Genomic DNA, 21035 nt, shown 5'->3' on the forward strand with positions numbered 1-21035 from the left:
GACACAAACTGTACAGAGCAGTATCATCACTTCAGTTAGCGTGTGTTGAGCCATCTGCTTGGTGGCGCTGGGTCTTGCAGGCTGGTTGACAATCAAAACATTTTTATTTCTCTGGTATATCATTCTAAAACTATTGAAGATGCAGTTCTTCGTAAACCATTTTGTACTTGAGAAGTTAGGAACATCTGTCTCTTTACCTTATTCAACTGTTCTGGCTGTCACTCTCTCCCCTGCCATCTTTGGGTCTCCTCAACTCCTGCTCGTTACTTTGAGAATGGCTAAGTGGGTCTGGGCAAGTGGAGGTTGCTTCACTGTGGTACATAAACACACGTTGTGAAGAAACCACCTTTGATGGGATGGGAAGCCCTACTTGATGACAATTCTCTACCATTTCCTTTTGTCCCTTCCTTCCTTTCATGTAAACTTCTCATTAACCAAGATAACTTGTTAAGGCACACACTGCACAAAGTCAGGACACTTGCAGGTCAGTCTTGAGAGAGGTAGAGACCAACTAAGGCAGATAGATCAAGTTGGATTTCCACTATAAGCTTCAGTGGTTCCCTGCCAGAACAGGGAAGCAGTTAAAGAGCAAAACCAGTCAGTCTGTAGAGAGAAGTCCTTTTAGCAGAGTTTCCAACTCTTGCTGTATAAAGCACTTTCTACCTTAATTCCTTGTGAAAGATTCTGGGAAACGTGAGCATAAACCAGAGCATTGAGTAAAGTAAAATCTGAATACTGTGACATCTCTTCTGAGATAAATGACAGGAAAGCGACAGCTGACAACTATGGCCTATTCAGGCAAGCCAAATCCTACCTAGCTTCCTTGTCAAGTGATTCCTCTTGTCTGGCTGCAGGCAGTTCCTCACAGAAGGGCTGTTCAGGTCCTCTGTCAGTCTTCAGGGGCTCCGTATTCTGCCTTGACTAGGCAAAGCAACTGGTCTGAATCTAACATGTTGTGAAAGATGGCAAAGCTTTAATGGAAGGTGTGGCTCTCCCACCTAGGTAGCTTAAGGAGGTGCGTGACTGAGGTCCCGTATTTAAATTAATTTCCTCCACATACAAGGAAGGCTGTAAGTCTGGAGTATGAAGCTGATGTCCACAGATGGCCCAAAAAATTCAGCACATAGTTTCAAGGCTGGACGGCAGACACTGACATCTGCTGGGCTGGAAAAGAGACGTATGTGGGCTTGCAATTAACTGGATATACTTACTCTGTGATACTTAAGTGTTCTACTACAGCATGCCTTGCCCTCTGGCTGTGTCACAAGCTGACTGCTAATATGTGCTTTTTCTTTCAGAGCCCATTAATAACTTGACTTTTGGTGCTGAGGTCAGTTACATCAGCTTGACGCAGACACCCAGTTCAGCTCCAGGCAAGTTATTTTTGTGATTCTAACTTGAGGGATGGTAGAAACCCCAAATGATCAAATCTGTGGCATTTTTTAAAATATTAAAATATATGCATTATTTGCAGGGAAGGTAAAGGGTGAGGACAAGCCAAGAGATATTATCTGTTTGACATCACTAGAGAAACTGTAAGTTCAATGCAGGTCTGAAACAGCAATTGCAGTGAGAAAGACTGGTAAAGTGCTTTAAAATAAACGGTCATTCTGCTTCCTTCTTCTAGGCCATCCCTGCCACAGGAATGGAAAGTAGAATCCCCAGCAAGGGAAAAAAGCAGCCAACGTGTCCCTCTGAGACGGTCCCAGCGGAGAACTCCACTGAAACCAGACAACTGATCCTTTCATTGAACTTTTGTACAGAATCATCATGTTGCTTGAAATCTGTCATCTTCCTCTGTAATTATAAATCATCAAGGGCACATGTCCTGCCTTCCTTATCTATTCTTATTTGGTTTTTACATGAAACTGTCTAGAATATGGGCATACAAAGCCTGCATTAACACATGCATGTATTATAAGCTGCTGCTGTTGACAAAGCTCGCTGGAGTGCTAGAAAGCTGCAGTATAAGGGAAGGCTTGCTCTTCACTCACAGGATGTATAATTTGTCCATTTGGAAAAGTAAGGGCATAATGTTGCCTCAAGCTTAGCAATAAATGCATTTATCACAGCTTGCAGGGAAGTGAATGGCTCAGCTTATTCACTCAGTCCCTCATTGTCCCTCTTGGTTATATACTAGAGTTGCTTTAATTTGAACAAAGGTAAAACAGCTTGTCACTGCCACACCCCTAAATCTGGTAATTGCACGCTACATCACCTCTTATTTGTTGTGCAAACTCCTGTGTGTATGAACAGCCTTAATGTTCTTTTATATGGAATATTTCCATTCTTGAACTATGTTATTTCCAACTATTAACATTTTATGAAAATAAATGGTTACAGAATTAATTCCACCCACAGCTTCTCCCCTCTTCTTGATGTGACAGAGAAATTATTTTTTTATATAGCTTTCTACAGCCTCTAAGTCTCTTCTACTACATCGCTGGTATCTTAGGCACTCAGTTCAATTAATGTTGGACCCAGTAGCTTTTAAATGTAGACTGTAATTTGACTGCAAGCAGGATATGAGTAACTCACTAAAATCAAGGTTGCTAAGTCATATGCATAGCTTTGTGCTCCACAGAGATAATTTATCATAAATACACTGTGCAAATGGTGGAATCTTGACCATTCCTGAGCCTCTCTGATGCCATGTGAACCTAACTGAAGTTTTTCTGTGGTTAACTTCTATTACAGAGCTCTCGCCCTAGATTTCATTGAAACTTGAAAATGGAATCTGTTTTATTCATGCTGGTTTGTCTTTCTTGGGTGTGAACAACAGGAACGGAGTAGGCTTTTCCACACAAGTAGAAACAAAGAGGCTGAGCGTGCTTTGGCCACAGCCCTTCCACAGGCACTTACCTCCTGCACTGGAAACCCATGATTTGCTCTCACTTTCCCTGTGCTGTTTTGAAGATCAGAGAAACCTTCAAGTGAGCTTAAACTTTAGTCTCAAAATCAAAGTAAAAACCTGGGAACAGGAGATGCATAGAATGGCTTTGGCTTAAGCGATGGTCAATTGTGGCCACATCCATGTATTTTGTACCTTCTCTCCTGCCTTAAAATACTGTTTAACTGCTTTGAATGGTAAATTGGAATAGTTTATTTCCTAATCTGTGCTTTTCTTGTTTTTGTTCTGTACTCGAGCAGCACTGAGATGAGCCCTGTGCACATTAATCTGTCTTCTCTAGAGAAGAACCAGGGATAGACAAATGTCCAAGAATAAACAGCAGCATACCTTGGACTTCCTGTAACCTTCAGTCCAATGTAAGTAAATGAGTGCTCTGACAGAAGAGACTCTCCCTTATTTCACTGAACTGAAAACAAAAGCCTCCAATAATATGGCTGTTTAAAAAAACAAAACCAAACAAAAAACCCTACAAGAATGCTTTATAGCTTGGTATTTATGTAAAACATTCTTGGCAAAGTTAAACGTAATACATTAGTACAAACCTGAATATTATTCACAATGATACAATGAATTCCATCAATCAGATCTCGTGAGCTGTATCAGGGGGATCATCTCCCCTTTTCTCGTTAGAGATGCCACTGTCACATTTTAGAACTGAAAAATAAGTCTTGATTCTTAGCTTGCTGGCTTTTCACGTGAAGGCTGCCTTTGGCTCATGGTGAGACTGTAGATTGTGCTCCCATAGCGCCCAGAGCTACCCTGATTCAAACCTTTTCTTTCTGTTATTGTAGGTATCCTAAAAGCAGCATAGAAAAGGAGTAGTGGATATACAGAAGGTGCAAAGGAATGTTATGCTCACTACTGTCATAATGATTAGAGGCAGCGCGCAGCCAGTGAACAGTACTGTGTGGCTTGGTTGAAGAGCATGTCCTAAGAAAGTAACCAAAACGGAGATGCAAGATAGCAGTGGTAATGTCCAAGTTACACAGAGAACATATAGTTATTGCTGCCCCATCCTTATTTTTACTTTCATTAGCAAAAGGAGAAGTGGTTAACGCTTTGTTTAGGCAAAACAAATGCAGCAATGGCATGTCCAGCGAGGCCCCTAGGAAACAAAGCAGATTAATGCAGAACACTAAAAATTAACACTGACAGTCCAAATCGTCAAGTATCCAAAATACTGTATACAGGAAAAGTTAAGACAACTCAATTCATATTGGAAATACAAGAACACTAAATTATGCTACATTAAAAAAAAATTCTTAAACCACAGCACAGTTCTAGTGTTGCATCCACATCTTGCAGTCTTATATTACCCAATGCTGTTCAACACTATCAACATGTGTATTTCTGGGAAACACATGTTTCCAATTATTCTCTCTAAAGCCAAGAGAGCTAGATTTGTTTGGGGTTTTTTCTTTTCTTTTCTTTTTTCTTTTACCATCTAGAGAAAAGTTGCAATTGACACTACAAAAGTGCTTGTGTATTGAGCTTTTGCTTTCCCAACTTGAGAGACAGTTGCCTTGGCTATGCAGTTTAAACCTGTAAAGTTGCCATAGCTGTGACACTGTGTTAGTGCTTTAGGGAACTTGCAGAGGGGTAGCAAACATTGAAGTCACTCTGTCACCTTGTTGGAACTGAATCCAAAAGCCATCCCTCGATATTTCTTGCAACAACAAAAACAAAGTGTTGGTCACTGGCAAGAAAACTAAATTTTATATATAAAAAGTTGATAGCTCCTGCCATAAATTTACAAAAACTATCCCTGAGTGACTCTGTTCTGTGTCTGGTAAGACCTCTTGTGACAAGGAAATTGCTGAAGCTATCTTAAGAGGAAAGAGATGCCGTTCCACCTGCAGTTTTTTATTATACTTTGTAATAATACTGATATGCTCTGACAGTGCCATACTATAGCAACGTTTGAGCTCCCCTCTGTAGCTTAAAAAGTAAAAAAATAGCTACGTTACTTAAAACACTGCTGGCATCACGTATTTACACTTTAAATAGAAATGTTACCTTTTCTGGAGTAATCAAAATATATCTTTGCAAAAAATTTAGAATGTGGGATTTTACAAAATAAATGGAGAAGGTAAAAAAGCTTGAAGATATCTCAGTACCTTTTATGGCAATCTTAGCCCATGAAAGTATTTGGCTTTAATTTTCCTGAAAGGGATGTCTTAGCACTAGGTTCTCTGCCTCCGCTATAAGCCTCTTTAAAACACCAAAAGACGCAAGAGGCAAGCCTGCTTTGTGCAGATTAGAATGAGAGGTTACCTGCGTGCAATGAGTTTTCTGTAAAGCAGTGAACAGGAGCAATCCTTCTGGCCTGATGCTGCCTGTGTTTCATGTTAAATGGAGTAACAAGAATTCAGCAAGTTTACAAAAGGGCTGAGAACATTAGTTGCTTTTACTGTATTGGTATCTGTCACTGTAGGCTTAGGCTATTCAGATACCCCGTTCTGCACCTGAGCAGTCAGAGTCAAAAGCGCAAGACAATCACAAATGTGTAAAAGTCACCAGCCAGGCCTAGGCAACAAGCTGCTGAGAGGAAGACTCCCCCTTGCACGGATAAATCTTATTCTTTGAAGTCCATCTATTGCCGTATCAGCACCTTTTTTTGTCTACTAGTATTATGTACTAGTAATGTCTACTACACGTTTACCTAACGCTGTTCCCCTGGTTGGTTTGCACATTGTGGCTGTGTCCCTGCAGCACAAATAGAAGGCAATTCCACAAGCTTCCACAGCCCAGTCTCTTGGGAAGTATTAAAACGCTTCCTTAGTCCAAGGACAGGTTTAGGTGATCCTGTTGGTATCTCCGGAGGCAGGGGAGATGCAAGTTGGGCAGTGAGGAGTTACTTTAAACTTTGGCAAAGAAAAAAAAGATATACAGATAGCTAGCTATCAAGTTCTTGTGTGTTCCAAACTCTTCCAAGCGCACTTAATTCATCTTTTGCTCTCGCTTTGAGTTCCTGGAGGAGGTATTTTCACACTTGCTTTTGCTGGTTTGCAATATTCTTTTGGTGTCTTATATGACAAATGAAGACTTGTGTCTGAAGTCACCCTGCAACAGAACAGTTCTGGATGTAGGAAGGATCTAGTGGCCTTCCGGGCAACTCTTTGTTGCTGCTGCCCCCAAATTGCAACATGCCCGTGAAAGGTAGATCCAATCTGAATAACTTCCAGCATTCTGTCTAGGTAGCACCCCCTTCCAGCTGGTGAGGAGAGGGAGATACCAGTCATACCGGCCGGGGGCTCCTTCTACTGTCCTCCTCGCTTAACCAAGGCATGGCAGGGGACTTTCTCATTCCCTCTTCAGTATCTCTGCTACTAGGGAGAGGCTTTTTCTGATCTTAAGCTTAGTGATCTATTCAAATCCCAAAATGCAAATTCTCTTGTAAAAGCATCATGGCCTGCCCACTTAATCCAATGAAACTCATCCTAAGGGGGTCAAGCCATAAGATAACTGAGACAGAGCAGAGCTGCATTTGATCGCTCTTGGCATCAGTCACTTAAGGCAACTTAAACTGTTCATCATTTTGAAGGAAATGACTCAGCCTTCACCCTTCTGTTTTCTCTCTGTTCTACATCCTTGCTTCTGAGTGGTGCCCACTCTAAGAAAGTCTGTAGGCCCTAAAAAAGCTAGTAGTCCTCTGCCCACCCTCTTCCTCTCCTAAACAGAGAGATGTTAAATGCAAATCATTCGTTACCTCATCATCTGTCCGGATATAGTTAACACCATCAGGTTTTGCCGGAGTCTTGTAGCTGAAATAAAAGAAAAGATCTCATTTCTGGGACAAGAAGACTGCAGGATTTGGGAGGGGAGGTGCTGAGAAAGATGAAAATGAGGAAGAACAGCCGAATGAAAAGAAAGCAGGGAGAAACGCAGCTCGTTGCTCAAACGATAGCTCTGCTTATTCCATCATGCATCGCGACTAGGATTTTTTCTAAATTCCCCTTTAGTGCAGGGTAACAAAATTGCTGTATGTTTCCACAAGACTAACTCTGCAAAGAGATTAACTGATTCTTTTCTGGGCTTTCCTGCTCTGGTCCCTGTGCACTACCTTTCTGTGTGCCTCCTGCATTGTTTCCTGTGGCAATTATAAAGTTCATTTTAAACCTTCACTGCCAGATGCCTTCAGCATTTTCCTTAGTTGTAAGGAAGCGCCACTTGTTTGCAATCCCATATGAATTCGGAATTTATATATGACTGTCAAGTCCAGTGTATGCGAACCCTCAGCTGCATTTAAATAGGATATTTGGAGCTTTTTCAGAAAAACAAACCAAACCAAACAAAAAAAGACAGGACTTCTGCTGCAAAGCAACATTTAACATGGCACAGATCTATCTGGTGAGAATCTTGGGTTTACATATATTATCTCTTCTGCAGATTCTGTAAGGACATCAAAGCTTGTGTCTGATGCTAATGCTGTTAACGTTTTAATGTGCATTCTAAAATGGTTGTTTTTAATCCCAAATTTAGGTTCTCACTAGTGAGATTTCCTGTAGAGAGCCTACTCTTCTGCATATATTTTCTATGCATGTCCTGATGGTTTAAACTAATTGTGCAGTGAGCTCTGTTCATTAAATTGTAGACCTCATTATACCAACAGCACATAACCTATTGGACAAATACCTGTAGGCATTCAATTGTGCTGGTTCCCCCTCCCCGTGCAAAGTACGAGGACATTAGAGCACAGCTATCACTCCTCTGTCTGGTCTTGGCAGCAAGCACAAGAGGAGCCATACCAAAATTCTCCCTTAGGCAAATAAACCTTCACCATGGCGCAGGGCTTACAGCGGGGGATTGGAGATACTTCCAAGAACTGGGTTGGCCTGTAGTCTTTGGTAGGGAACTAGGAAGAAATATGTCCAAGTCAGGCACCGAAACGCATTTCAGCCACCAATTTCTGGCATCCTTCAGACTACTTCATGCTAGCTGTGGGCGCAGGGACTTGTATACGAACACTTTGGATCCCAGCTTACCTTTCCCCGCTCTCTTTGCTGTTTGCAAAGTAACCCCTTCTGTAGGCACAGCAGATACCAAGAGTGATGAGCACCAGAACTGCTACGACCACCAGGACTCCACCGATTATCCCACCAATATTGAGGTCATCTGGCAAAGAGAGAAGCTCTCATTCAGTATTTCTTTAAGGCAGTAGCAATATTCTAGCTTTACATACACTGGAATGACATATCCTGAATATTTTAAGCCAACCCCCATAATTCATAGGGAACTAGTGAGTCCCTGACTCCAAGAATAAAACTGTGCAGGAACCTGAACAGTGTTTTAATGTTTCCCTGAATCTTTAGATTTTTTTGTCTTCCTGGGTTAGGGGCTCTGAGAAAGCAGGAACGACTTAATGCTCTAGGATGTCCCCCTTCTTTCCCTATGGTGATGACAATTTATTTACGGTGATATATTAATAAACATTGGTGAAAAGTACGTAGAGCCACTCACAGACTTCCATCTCCTGCTCCTCACACTTGGCAAAGCCAGCATCGTTTGTTGCTATGCAGGAGTAACGGCCCGTGTCGCCTTTGTGCACGGCATGGAAAACCTGGTGAGGAGAAAAGGCAGGGGAGCAGGACGTGAGAGACAGAAGGCACCGTGAGAGAGGGCATAAGGATGTACAAGCAACTCTCCGTCGCCCAGGCTTCACAGTGGGCCGTGAGACACCTTCCTTCCCTCTTTCTAAAAAGGCATGTGGTATCGGCAGTGATCAAAAGCATCTTCTTCCATCATTAATCTTCCCTTTCTCACGTCATTCAGATCCTAGAACACCTAACCTTCTTCAAATTATACCTTCCTTGAAAGCCGTGCAATGACTTTTTTCTTTGACAAGCGACCTTAAAAATAACCTGTGCAGCAAAATAAATCTCCAATATGTCTGTAAGGGCATTACCAGAGTGCCTGTGGTGGGGTTCAAGGTGTAGGAGGAATTCTGGAATTTGGCATTTGATTTCGTGTCTGGTGATAAAGGTTCACTGTTGCGGTACCAGCTGTAAGTGGACTTTGGGAAACCTTCATTCTCATGGCAGTGAAGAGAGGCTGTCTTCCCAACAGGTACGGCTTTAGGCACAGTGCATCTAGGAGTCATAGGTTTCACTGTGGGAAAGACACAAACCACGTGAACGGCACTGCTCAGTAGAACTAAATAATTTCTGACATACTTTCTAAGATGGCTGTGCTACAAAGGCATCGAAACTTTCCGCTATTTCCAGCTGGTTTTAAACAACAAATTCCAGAGTCTGTTGAGTGCCACTGTTTCAACTCTGGGAAGACTCACAGCCTCTTCTGTTAGCTAGCAGTGCTTGCAGGGGTATCTGGATTTAAAGTAATACCTTGGACTGTAAGCTGGATATTAATCTCATCTATGGTTTTAGTATCAGAAGGTGCTGCCACTTCGCAGCGGTATGTGGCAGTGTCCATCCGGGTGGTGTTTTTAATCACCAGCGATGTCCGGCTCAGAATTTCTGCACGAGTTGCAAAGTCTCCTGATACAGAGGAAAGAGAGAGAAAAATTTCAGGGTAGTCACACAGACTAACTTTAGGTATCTGAATTAAGTGGTTGATCTTGGACTCTTTCTGGGGTCAAGAGAACCACCTAAAAGGAACTTGATGCTTGAAAGGTAAAAGCCTTCCTTTCGCTAGTGACCACAAAGGAAACCAATGCTGCTAGCCATCTAAGAGGATGAAATGGAAAGCACCACCCCAAATCTCAAAAACTGGCAAAAATGGACTTCCAAGATAGCCTCAGGCCTTGTCTCCTTTGGAAGATTCATTTGGATGTGGCTGTGGATCCCACCTAAAGCGCTGGAGTAATTCCAGACGGAGTTAAGCACTACTGGCCGTCCTGTGTTTCAGATTCACTGTCAAGCCAGAGTCTGCTTCTGCTCACAGGCTCCCAGGATGCTGCAAAGCACTGTGCTACCTCAGCAGTAAGCGCTGACAGCTCAAGACGGAGATCCTCTCCGAAGTGCAGGTGGAGCCCTCGAGTGTCATATGGAAAGACAGGAGGGGTCAGTGTCTGGTCCTGAGAGCTCAGACACCCAGTGACCATGCAAGGACCAACAGGGTCTGGAGAAGGGAAGCTGTGGCATTTGCTTTCCTACCCAAGAAGTATCTCCTACCTAGGATCTCACTCCAGCTCTTTGCGGCTCCCTACTGTGAACTGTCAATAATGAGGGCAGAGAGCAAAGAACATCCTGCTCTCTCTCCATCTTGTACTTCAACTGCTGAACTCTAGTTCCAGAAGAAAGCGGCAAGACAGCCAGACGTCCTGCCTTTTACAGACTTGTTTGTTCTCAGCTGTATTGTTTCTGAGGCTGTTTTGGAAGTCTAAGAACAATGAATCTTCATACCCTGCATTTTATTGTCAAAAAATACATAAGAGGTTTCGCCATCTCGGATTTTCTTCCACTCGATTCTGGGATCTGGTGTTATGGTGGATTTAATGATGCAGGACAGCTCAACACCTAGCAGGAGAAATAAAGGAAATACAGATTAATAGGAAGCAGCTGTATTTTTGCTCTGCTTTAAGCAGTCTTGTGCAGTGTTTTATTAGGAGATGCTGCCCACAAAGCAAAGCCTTCTCTTTCATCTGCCTCACAAACAGAAACACTGCTGGATTCCAGAAGCTATTGGGGAAGATGGATTTTGGCCAGCAAAAATAATAGTCGAACAGATATCAACTATGGAGAGAAATGAACACACTGTTCTCTACAGGCTCTAACTTATGCCAAACAAGACCTTATGACAGGGTGAGTCCACAGCACTGTCTTGCTGCTAATCAGAGCCTACAATGTGAGTCAGGGATGCAGAATCTCCCTGGATCGTGTCTGGTAATGTACTGAGGACCACGATGCCTGAGGATAAATCCAGCAGACCCACTCCCCTTTGAAGTAGGCATCGTCATCTCCATCTCCTCTACAGAAGAGGGCATTGCAGCAGGGTTGAGAAGTGGCTTACCCAGTATCGCACTGCACGTCTGTAGAGGGCCCAGATAAAACAGAAATTTCCCGATCCCCCTTTCAGTATATTAATTGCAAGGTGACCGCCTTTCCTCCTTTTGGGATCCAGTTCAAAAAAGCACTTAGGCAGACACTTTGCAACGCCAATGGCTTGCAGGGGACTTCAATAAACCATTTCAGTCAAGTGCTTTGCTAAACAGGGAGCGATACAGACACATTCTTAAGCACTTTTCTGAATCCCAGGCTCTCGGTAGTCCTGCCTCCCCCAAGAAACCAGATACCATGAGCAACGAGCAAAATTTTTCTCAATTGTTTGGACTGATGCAAATCCCCGGGCAGAGGGCAGTGCAGCCATCATGTCAACCAGCCAGCGGTCCCCCGCAGCACTCACTCTGGAATTCCTGCACCACGGGCTTGGTGTTGCTGGATGTCAGTTCCACAGCCAAGAGTCTGCAGCCTGGAAAAACAAACAGAAGGTAATAAGAAATAGCACAGCTCATAAGTCACCCAGCTAGAAACACGCTGCCTGCTGAGAAATCTTCTCAGCCAGCTACAAGGACTAACTTCCCTAGATAAAACCTATTCCTAGCTACTAACGCCAGTCCAGGAGGCCTAAGTTTATTTAGGAGTTGTGGTGTAAACACAGGAAAATGTAATTGTTAGAAGCAGCAATTAAAGAGGAGGATTAACATAATGGCACAAAAATAGTGCTAGCACAAGCCATTTCCTTGTGTCTTATGCTTATTTAGATGGTAAAGGAACTCTGATAATGCAAGAGTGAAAGTATTACTTTGCAAATTAATTTGATGAACAGGAAAGGACAGGAAGCAGACCAACCTCAAGAGTTCCGGTCAGTTCCTAGAAGATGAAATGTGCCAGGCCGCTAACATATGCCGATTACATCTTCAAGTATTTTAAGACTCAGCGTGGTAACGTAAAATGTGAGGTAGTAAATCGTGAAAGGACTGCGATTCAGGAGAAAACAGAGGAGTTCAGCCCTTTGGGTAGAGTCCCAGCCAGGCTGACACTGGGACAAAAGTTCAATCACACAACGCTGCAAGGTATCCTTATACCACAAGCTACTTCCCTTTACATCCTTGCTCTGAGCACCAAAATATTTCCAATTAATACAGCCATTTTCCCCTTTCGCCTATTATTTTATTTTGAAAAATCTGCCTCCCCTGCCTTTTCTGCTGTGCCTTTCATCAGAACAGGTACCAACAACATGCATACGCTACTGGATACCCCCACTCACCAACAACTCTCTTGAGGGAGAAGGAAACAAGCTGGCAGTTTCCAGCATGGCGCAGTAGGAAGAAAGCAAACCAGGCAGCAGAGGCAAGCCGTGCCTTCATCATAGAGGGTATTTTGGAACTGGGTATTTTGGTTGTTGCAAAGCCCATCACGTCTCAGTCAGACTATGGTATTCACAAAACACAGGCTGCTCCAAAGCCCTGTCTTACAGGAGGAGGATACATACTCTAATTGGTGCCAAATAATCAGCTACAGGGATACACCATGGCCCCATATGCAACTTTGCTGTTACAAATCCAATCAGAAGTTTGTTGAAATCTAAGGGAGGATGGCCACTGACTTCACTGGGCATTCAATCAAACAGCAAGCTAAAGATGATGGAAACCAGTGCCTCGGTGACACGAGAAGAGATGTATCTAAAGGTTAAGACTGTCATACTCAGAGCAAAAAAGTCGTAACACACCTGAAGAGAAAGCAGAAAAGGCAGCTGAAGGGAGATGTGGAGAAAGAAAGGCTGTTCAGCATCATGACAGACAGTTGGAAATTCCTGTGTGCTGGCCTTCAGGGCGGAAAACTTCTGGGCAGACAGAATCTGACAATGCAGGGGCAAAATTCCTCTGGTGGTGTGGATCAGACAGCGTAACAGAGCGAGGCAGCAGTCTGAGAAATACCCAAGAGCTGCGAAGTCACTCCCACTGAAAGCTCAAGGGTCTTGAACACCTAAAATCCTTTCAGCATTTTTTAAATGTTCCCTGCTGATTCTTGTCCCTCATTGTTAAATGCTGAGACTTTCCTTGGTGCCTTGGCTCTCAGCGCTTATACCCCAAAGACCACAGGGGAGAGGTGGAGTTTGGCACGGTTCAGAAGCTACCTTTGTACACAGAAATAACTGTTATTCACATAAAAGCCACCGGCTAAGGCAAACTAATAGTTGGCCCAGCCAAAACTGCTCTTAGCAGGACCCATCCACCCTTCCCCCATCTGCACTTCAGACATTCATGCAGCATTTGGGAGAAATCCAATACTGAACTAAGATGACAGTGCTCTGGACTATAACGTAGCTATTTGGGAGAAGCCTTCTGTACCAGAGCTGAAAGGAGTAACAGGGCTGTGCAGTGAGCACTTTGCTTTCAGTCTGCCTATGCTTTACTCCAGCGAGCCAGGAGAATGCCATTTCCAGAGCTGGCTCCCAGCAGGCTGAAGCAGGTGCTCTGGTCTGGGTTTGTTTCAGTCAGGATGTGGTCTAAGCAACCACGAGTGATTTGTTCAAGTCTGCAGTGAAAGAGAGTCCGTTTTCATCAGGCCTGGTGCTTCCAGACTTACTCCTTGAAGAAAAGTAATGACGCCACAAGACGCTGAGATGTTCGTTTCCCTCTGTTCGTCCTTTGATCCTCTCAGGTGTTCTGTCTGGGGTTGTGATCCTTGCTTTGCTCCCTCATGAGCATAAACAGATTTCGCTCATCCCAGCAAAACCCCAGAGCATTAGAAGCAGCTAGTCACCACAAGACGAGAAAACAATCTTGGGAAAATCCTTTTGAAATCTCTGGACGGGTTTTCAACAATAGCGTAGGGCGCTTCTTACCAACGAGGCATTTGATTGCTTCTGCTGTGCGATTCCTGCTTCTGGAATCAAGAGAGCTTTTCTGGAGGACCCAGGCTTGAGCGCTCAGCTTAACTGTGGAGATCCTGGCTGGCTTTCTGCTTGGGACAGGTGGCTCCGATAATGCGCGTTTGGCTCAGGCTTCAAAAAGGGGGAAATTGGAGGTTCTGCCTTCTTCACAGACAGCACCCTCCTTCATCAGGGAACTGCATTACACTTCCACAAATGATAGCTTTCTTCCAAGACCTGAAGTAGCAGATGACTACAGAGTTGCACTGCACCTGAAGAGCTGCAGAAGGCAGCTTGCACAGCATCTATCTGGTCTGTACTATCCTATAAATCTCCATTTTCGAAAAGCTAGAGAAAGATGAGGAGGGAAAGGGTTTCTCGTTCCTTAAAGGAAACTTGATGTACCAGTTTGGTCTTTGTTACACATTCTTGCTTACACAAGACCTTTTCTCAGAAAAATTGTGTTGCATCAAGTAGATGGCATGGTAACAGTCCTACTGAAGTACATCTACTGTAGCTACAATTCAAGTTCTGTTGAAGCTGGAGATAGTAATACCACAATGTCGTGTTATTCTGAAGGAGTTATGACTCTAGGTACTCGCTCTAAGACAGTGGGACTCCATCAAACTCCGGCCCCATCTCATTTCTCGGAAATTGTTCACAGCAGGCTTTTTCCCACCCACCAAACACGAGAGATTTAGGCCTATCCCTTAGGCACAAAGCAGGATGTCAACAAATTTTAGACAGAAGCTGGGTCCTTGGAGACTGTGTGAGAGGTTCTGACATTATTACATGGATTGACCGTGGGCAGAGATCAATGTGGCTGCTTAAATCACTGCTAAGACAGATTTATTCTTCTGTGTGTGGCAGAAGAATACTGCAAGCAGCATGTTCTAAACTACAAGAAAGCTACAACTATGCAGGGAACAAACCAACCCAAAAACCTCAAGTGACCATACAGATTGTAGAGCAGGAACAGAACACCTTTCCAGCTCTTCTTAGCATTACTTTGGGGTGTCCCTTGTTCTCCAGACTCCCAGGGGCTGGAGGAATCTGCACCAAGCCAGTGCTTCCCAGCTGTTAGCACTCTGCTGTTCAAGGAGCTGGGGCATCTGTGCTATGTCACATTTCCCTGCTGTTGGCAAGTGTTTCCTCTTTGGTGACCACACGCTTATGGGTCGCTTTTTTTTGCGTGTTAAATCATCAAGTTAGTGGCAACCGCCACCTTTTAGAAAGAGTATTCCAAAGATGTTCCTTTAGGCTTCTTTCAGCCCAGTGCAAATAAGCAGGAAAGGGTTTGTGTTATGTAAATCTCCCTTTAAAGGCCTCAGCACCCAGGATTTGGAGAACAGCCGGGCATAGACGTGCATTCCTTTCCAGAGCAGTATGCATGCCACAACAGACGCACCTACCAGATCTGTATGTGCTACATCTCTGAATACCTACCAGATCTGTATGTGCTACAGGCTCAGCCAGACATATGGTTGAATCCCAAATGCCATCAGTTCTCCAAAATAGAATCCAGGACAAGGCAGTGAAGTCTATAGCATATTCTTATGGCACCTCTTTCAGCTAAAGAGATCCAGCCCATGCTTGTTACTGTGACTCATGTTATCTGAATTATTTTAAAATGCTACACCGAAACTATAGTTTCAAAAAGCCCCTAGCAGCTTTATAAACAACTATACTGCATTAAATCTCCTCTCTCTGTACCAGGTTTAAAGCAAAGTGTGGCCTTCCATCTCCTTCCGCCCCAATCTCTTCTCTGTTTAAAAGCTCTAGGCAGAAAGTTGAAGAGGAGGTGAAATATTGCTAAAGTATTACAGGCAAGGTAAAAAGGATGACCAGGAAACAGTTCAAGTAAGTTGCTGCCAACAGTCTATGCTGCAGTATCGTTCCATGCTGCTTTGCCGATATTGCAGTTATCCGATACGGTAATTTTAGTTAATGCACTGTCAGGCACACGCAGTACGAAAACATGCAGCTGTATTTAAACACCTGCCCACTAAAGCAACAAAAATATGCCTTGCTTGAGGTGTCTATCATCACTAAGCCATTGCTTGATTTGCAATTCAAAGTGCATCTAAGCCATGTGGGAATGCTGCTATAAACCACACGCCTTGTTAAGCATCTTTGCTTTCTGGATGGTTACTCTGTGTAGCAGGAGTGCTACTGAGTGAGAGTGAGTGATATATTGTTAGGTGTTAGAAACACGTTAGCTGAACCCTCTGCATGTCAGCATGTTTATGACTGCTAGTTTGGAGATACCCCCAGAGCATCCCTCCTCGATACTGTGAGCTGCAGTGAAAGAAAGGGTGACAAGGACAGCACAGCACAGATGATCAAAGCAGCAGGCAGGCGACGAGCATTGCTGTTAAGGGCAGCCTGGCTGACCCCAGGACTGTCCCTGCCTGCCTTAGAAGTGTTGTGTGTATGCAGGAGAGAGGAAGCTAACTGTAAAATGTGTGCGAAACCTCCAGAGGAAGAGCAGAGGAAGCCACGCTGTGCTGGACTGGATAAGACAAGGAAGAGGGAAGCCAGGTGTCTGCCCTCAGCTTATTTTGAGGAAATCACCATAAACCCTAACTTTCAGAAACATCTGACCATCTGCACCTCAAAACACCCATCCTTTTGTCTCTCGGTGCTTCAGGCTTTTTATCCTCCCTCCTCTCTATCCTCTGTGCATCTCATTGTGATTCCGCAACCCAACTCGTGCCAGCGTAGACAAGGCGGTGTGGGACAGGCAACACGGTATGGCATAGGAACGAGACACCAAAAAATGCGTAACCCGCTCTGTTAGGTTTTGGGGGTTTTTTTTGCCCAACTGGCTGGGGTTTTGGGAATAGCTTCGGGGACTTAAATGTACTTGTGATATACAAAGACCAGATTTATAAAGGGTGCATCAGAGTTTTGTCGTACTTGGTCTTCACTTTCAGACCTTGCCTCCAGCCCAAGGAACTGGCTGTATGTTTGCTCTGGCATCCAAGCTGCAGGTTAAAAGCCCCTTTGAGCTAATACAAGGGAGGAGGCAGGTGGACCATGCTGGTCAAGTGACCAGAGCAAGCTGTGTGCCTTTCTTTTATTCCAGTTTTCCATGGCACGTCCCAACATCAGCAAGCCAAGCCTGGTGGGCTGCCCTGCTAGAGAACAATGTAGATGTGCAGCGAGAGATTTGCGAACAAAAGCTTAGGAGTGTCTCCATTCAAATTAAGTAACAGATGGACCTGGTCTGTGTGGGAGCTGATAACGGTTATAAAAAGGCCATCACCAGACTGTGGCCAGCCCACCCTGGAAAAAACCCACTCAGTCGTAAATCCTCTGTGCTGTTATAGCTGCTTGAGCTAGTAAGGCTTTATTTTTACCAGCTATCATGAAACAGCATGACTTATTTTAGATGCAAGGCTTGTACTGCTCAGTGAAAAGGGTGCCAACTCTCCGAGAGGCACCTACAAACAGAGGAGATGTGCCCGCCTGGGCAGGGAATGTGAAGCATAATTAACCTAGAGAAGGCAAATGCAACATTACAGAGCAGAGTTTGGCATTCCACATGGTTCTGACTTTTGCTTTTCTCCTCTCTTAGGTAGCTAGCTGATGGCACTCGTTTCTTCTGAAATGCTGATAAGGGAGTCTCTGGTGGTCTCAGCGGGACCAGGACCCCACAGGACAAAGTTGTGTGGAAGACCATTGAGTATTTGCATTCATCTGAAGATGTAAGAATTCCAGATTTTGCTCTTAATTCACTCTCTTCCTGCTCACCACTAGACAAGGCAAGGAGACGCCTGTCTGTGAATAAAGTACGTACAGCTCTGGAACAAAATCTTAACCTGTTTAAATCTCCTGATTTAAACTAGCACCTTAAAGACCCGACTGTATTTGCTGCAGAGAAGGCCCATTAGCATCCAGACCATGCACGCAGTCTTTTTTCCTCCTTCCCCCCCCCCCCCCCCCCCCCCTCTTTTGGGCAGGAGGATTTACTGTTCTACCTTCTAATGAGACTGCAAAGCCATGGGTATACACAGAGCCTCCACACCCACACTCTGTAGCGAAACAGGTTGCTATCAAGGAGATACGGAGCCCTCTTAAGACAAAAGCCTCTCTGTAAAGCAGCCTCCTTCCACAGACAAACATTCCTCCTCTCTCCCATGCAGGGAGGGCAGCGTAGGTGTTGCCTGGTGAAGACCGCACACCGCTTTCTGATGGTTTCCCAAAGTTTGGTTTCATCACGTTGGGATGCAGCTGCAGACACGCTGCCTCAAATATCCATCTGACAAGGGTTTCTGGAGGTAAGAATTTTGCAATCTTTGGTTGCCATTTTGCTCATGGCATTGCAGCGTGTTTAGAGATGAGATATTAAGGCCCGGCATATCTGCGCCTTCAGAAATGTGAGACAGCCTATTCTCAGATCAGATTTGCACGCCACCCACTTTGCAAATCCTTAGGTCCTTGCTAGGAGAAGGCATCATGAGCCATGCTCCAGCGCTGCCTGAACAGGAGGAGTTCAAGCTTATTCACAGTCTTAGCGTAAGTCTGAGCTCTTGGCTGGACATGTTGAGCTTGGACCACGTCCACTAGCAGGTTCTCATGCTCTGCTCTCCCTAAGGGAGCACAGATGGTTTAGGAGAGAGCCAGAGCTGAGCCAACGGCTGGCAACCTGGAGAGAAAGCTCCCAGGTTGAAGGGCCTAGCACGCTTAGCCCATTTTATTGAAATAGCTTTTCACCCATCAGAACAGACACGGCTCGAGAGACCAAGAGCCGGCTCCACAAAGGTATCCAAATGCTGTTGACCTCAAGGGGAAGATGGGCATTTAATGCTTTGCAGATGTGGCTGTACGTGCCTTGCCCAACACCTTAATCTGCACATGATCTGGTCCTAGCTCTCCTGTTTTCCCAAGCTCACACCCCGGTTTCTGGCTCTTCTCCTGGAAAGCACTGAATGTACGTGCAAGATGGGAAGGAAGCAATGCTTTGGGTGGATGACTAATACCTAATACTGAAAAGAGTTTAAGATGGAAGCAGCAAGGGCTAGAGAGTTTCCAGCATGTCAGATTGCCTCTCTTTCTGTAATATATTTCGGGCCACCTTCAGCTCAAAGAAAAGATGGAAAGAGTTAGAATTTGCCCCCTCAAAATCTGGGATGAAGGGTAATGGAGAGGGAACAGAAAGGTAACATGAATAGGAAAGCCGTGCATAGAAAGGGCTATTACCAGACCTTGCATTCCTGAATTGCTTCTCCCTTCCCAAGAAAGGAACGTGAGGCTGAACTGAAAGCCTCATTTTTCCTTGGGTAAGCAACGGGGAACAGGGTCAGAAACAGGGAACAAGCTTCTGCATTGCATTAGATACCACTAACCAGGGAATTAAGTCCTGCCCAGATCGTTTATTTTGCCTGGCTACTGTCCTCTGAGGTCAAGCCCCTACCACAGATGCTTTGGGCTTGCAACGTTCCGCTGACGCTCCAGGAGGAAAAACCAGGGGCAGGTGGCCTTTCTGTGTGGCTCTGAGGGAAGGCCATTAGGCAGGAGAGCTTCTAATTATGTCTGCACCAAGTCTTTGGCAAAAGCCAGAAGAGAAATAAGGCAACAAGGAAACAATTACAGATCACTTGGCTAGGAATATATCAAAACAGTCACATTGTACAGAGCGCTGTTCTCGCCATTTTCATTAACAAATGGACAGCATAATTACATCTCCAAACTGGTCTGGCTCACAGCCAATACGGACCATGAAAATCAGTGCATTCACAGAAAATGGGACACGAGGGGATCTCAGGAGGTCAGCTCATCCCCACCTCTGCTTTTGGGCACGAAAACCCAAGGAATACAACTGGCTGGACCTCTGGGTGTCTGCTGAGGTTCTCACATGCGGTGCTTCCCCCTGATTGTTTTCATCTGTTAAAATGCTGCACATTTATCAGTTCAGCCTCATCCCTTCAAATTCAATGTCTCCTGCGATTCAGTAAGGATGTACAGTTCCAGTTCACTGGAGGAAAAAAACTGAGGAATGGGAAGTCACAGGAAGAGTAAGGAACACACCACCTCAGCCAGCAGTGGATATACCATTCCATGATCTGTTTACTGGATGAGAGTGCCTTACAAAAAAGCAAAAGCAAAGGCCAGGAACGAAAATGGTGAGCACTGAAGGGAAGGGGGAATATTTGCACAGGGCAGATCTGAAACCAACCCTTCCTGCCTATTCCCACTTGCCTTCCATTGTTTCCCTAGCCAGCCCCAAGAATTGCCACACAGGCACATCCTACGTTACTTCTCACTTCAGCAAGTCCCTTTCCTCCCCAAAGTGGCAGATGCTGATACCAAATTAGTGCAAAGTGGGAGGTAACCAGCAGATAACTGTGATAAGAGCCAGGGGCGATGGTCTTCCTCCTGTCCTCTCCCTTCCTCCCAGCAGGGCTCTCATCGCAGCAGATGGATGCTAAGGGAAGTCTCCAGGGCCGAGTCAAGTCGGTGAGACATGGCAGGGATCTAGGGCCAGGATCAGGGAGACAGAATGAACTGTAACGGGAAAAGGGGCGAGCTCCTTTATTTTTGTCTTGTGTGGGAATTTGACTCAAGGATTGCTGAGAATCCCACAAGCCAAAGTGACATTTTCCAGGCTGAGCGCCAGCCAAGGCACAGACTTGATCTCAGCAGGTATTTGACTTCGACGGGAGCTAGGATGCTCGGTACCTGCCTGACCCTGGCTTTTGATGAGGACATATATATCAAAAGCTGCCTGAAATGCAAAGACAGGAAATAAGCGGATATGCTATCAGCACCAGGCTTTGCAATACTCTTTAGCGTCTGGCTGTGTCCCAACCATCAATACAGAGACTCGCAGGGTTTTAGCCTATAATCCTCTATTCCTCTGTCTGTGACTCTAATCTCTTGATCCTCCGTTCTCCTCCAGCCTATAGCTTGACCAACAAAACACAGATCCGAAGTTCTGCTTATCAGAGACCAACCATGTCATCTTCCTGTGGAAAATGGGAGTTGGGAAGACAGTAGTAGTCATCAGAGCCAAGAGCTGAGAGTAGGCTAGAGAAGGGAACAGGAGAGGGCGTGAGCAAGCACGCAGAGAAATCATTTATGACAAGGCTGAAAACAGCTCCCTTTTTAAGAACATTTTTTCCGATTTTACAGTATCATTTTTGTCTTTTTCGCGTGTATAATTCTAGCCTCGGGTATAAAACACAATTGTCTAGCTAATGCGTTGCACGAAACGTGTACAAATGAACGCTGCAAGAGACTGACTGGAGGCACCAAGGGAACATTCACATCTGCCTATGAGCCT

General features: G+C 44.7%; 2 protein-coding genes across 6 annotated transcripts in view; one reads left to right on the forward strand and one right to left on the reverse strand.

Moving 5' to 3' along the window:
* Positions 1–2381, forward strand: part of NCAPD3 (non-SMC condensin II complex subunit D3) — a 28677-nt gene extending 26296 nt beyond the window's left edge. For 3 of the 5 annotated variants that reach the window (XM_049801162.1, XM_049801165.1, XM_049801166.1), the window contains 3 exons: positions 1299–1373; positions 1475–1535; positions 1628–2380. In XM_049801162.1, the coding sequence (XP_049657119.1) occupies positions 1299–1373; positions 1475–1535; positions 1628–1739 (248 nt within the window). In that variant the 3' untranslated portion in view covers positions 1740–2380. Of the gene's footprint in view, positions 1–1298; positions 1374–1474; positions 1536–1627 lie in introns of all 5 variants that reach the window. The other 2 variants (XM_049801164.1, XM_049801163.1) reach the window with 2 other exon arrangements.
* An 891-nt stretch (positions 2382–3272) lies between these two features.
* The window catches only part of JAM3 (junctional adhesion molecule 3), a 32330-nt gene continuing 14567 nt past the window's right edge, over positions 3273–21035 (reverse strand). The window contains exons 2-9 of the mRNA XM_049801189.1: positions 11276–11341; positions 10276–10389; positions 9256–9408; positions 8817–9019; positions 8372–8471; positions 7897–8026; positions 6621–6675; positions 3273–5974 (exon numbers count right to left, since the gene is read on the reverse strand). Coding sequence (XP_049657146.1) covers positions 5939–5974; positions 6621–6675; positions 7897–8026; positions 8372–8471; positions 8817–9019; positions 9256–9408; positions 10276–10389; positions 11276–11341 — 857 coding nt within the window. The 3' untranslated portion in view covers positions 3273–5938. The remainder of the gene's footprint in view (positions 5975–6620; positions 6676–7896; positions 8027–8371; positions 8472–8816; positions 9020–9255; positions 9409–10275; positions 10390–11275; positions 11342–21035) is intronic.

The sequence above is a fragment of the Accipiter gentilis genome, chromosome 5 (assembly GCF_929443795.1).
Source record: "Accipiter gentilis chromosome 5, bAccGen1.1, whole genome shotgun sequence".
Taxonomy (NCBI): domain Eukaryota; kingdom Metazoa; phylum Chordata; class Aves; order Accipitriformes; family Accipitridae; genus Astur; species Astur gentilis.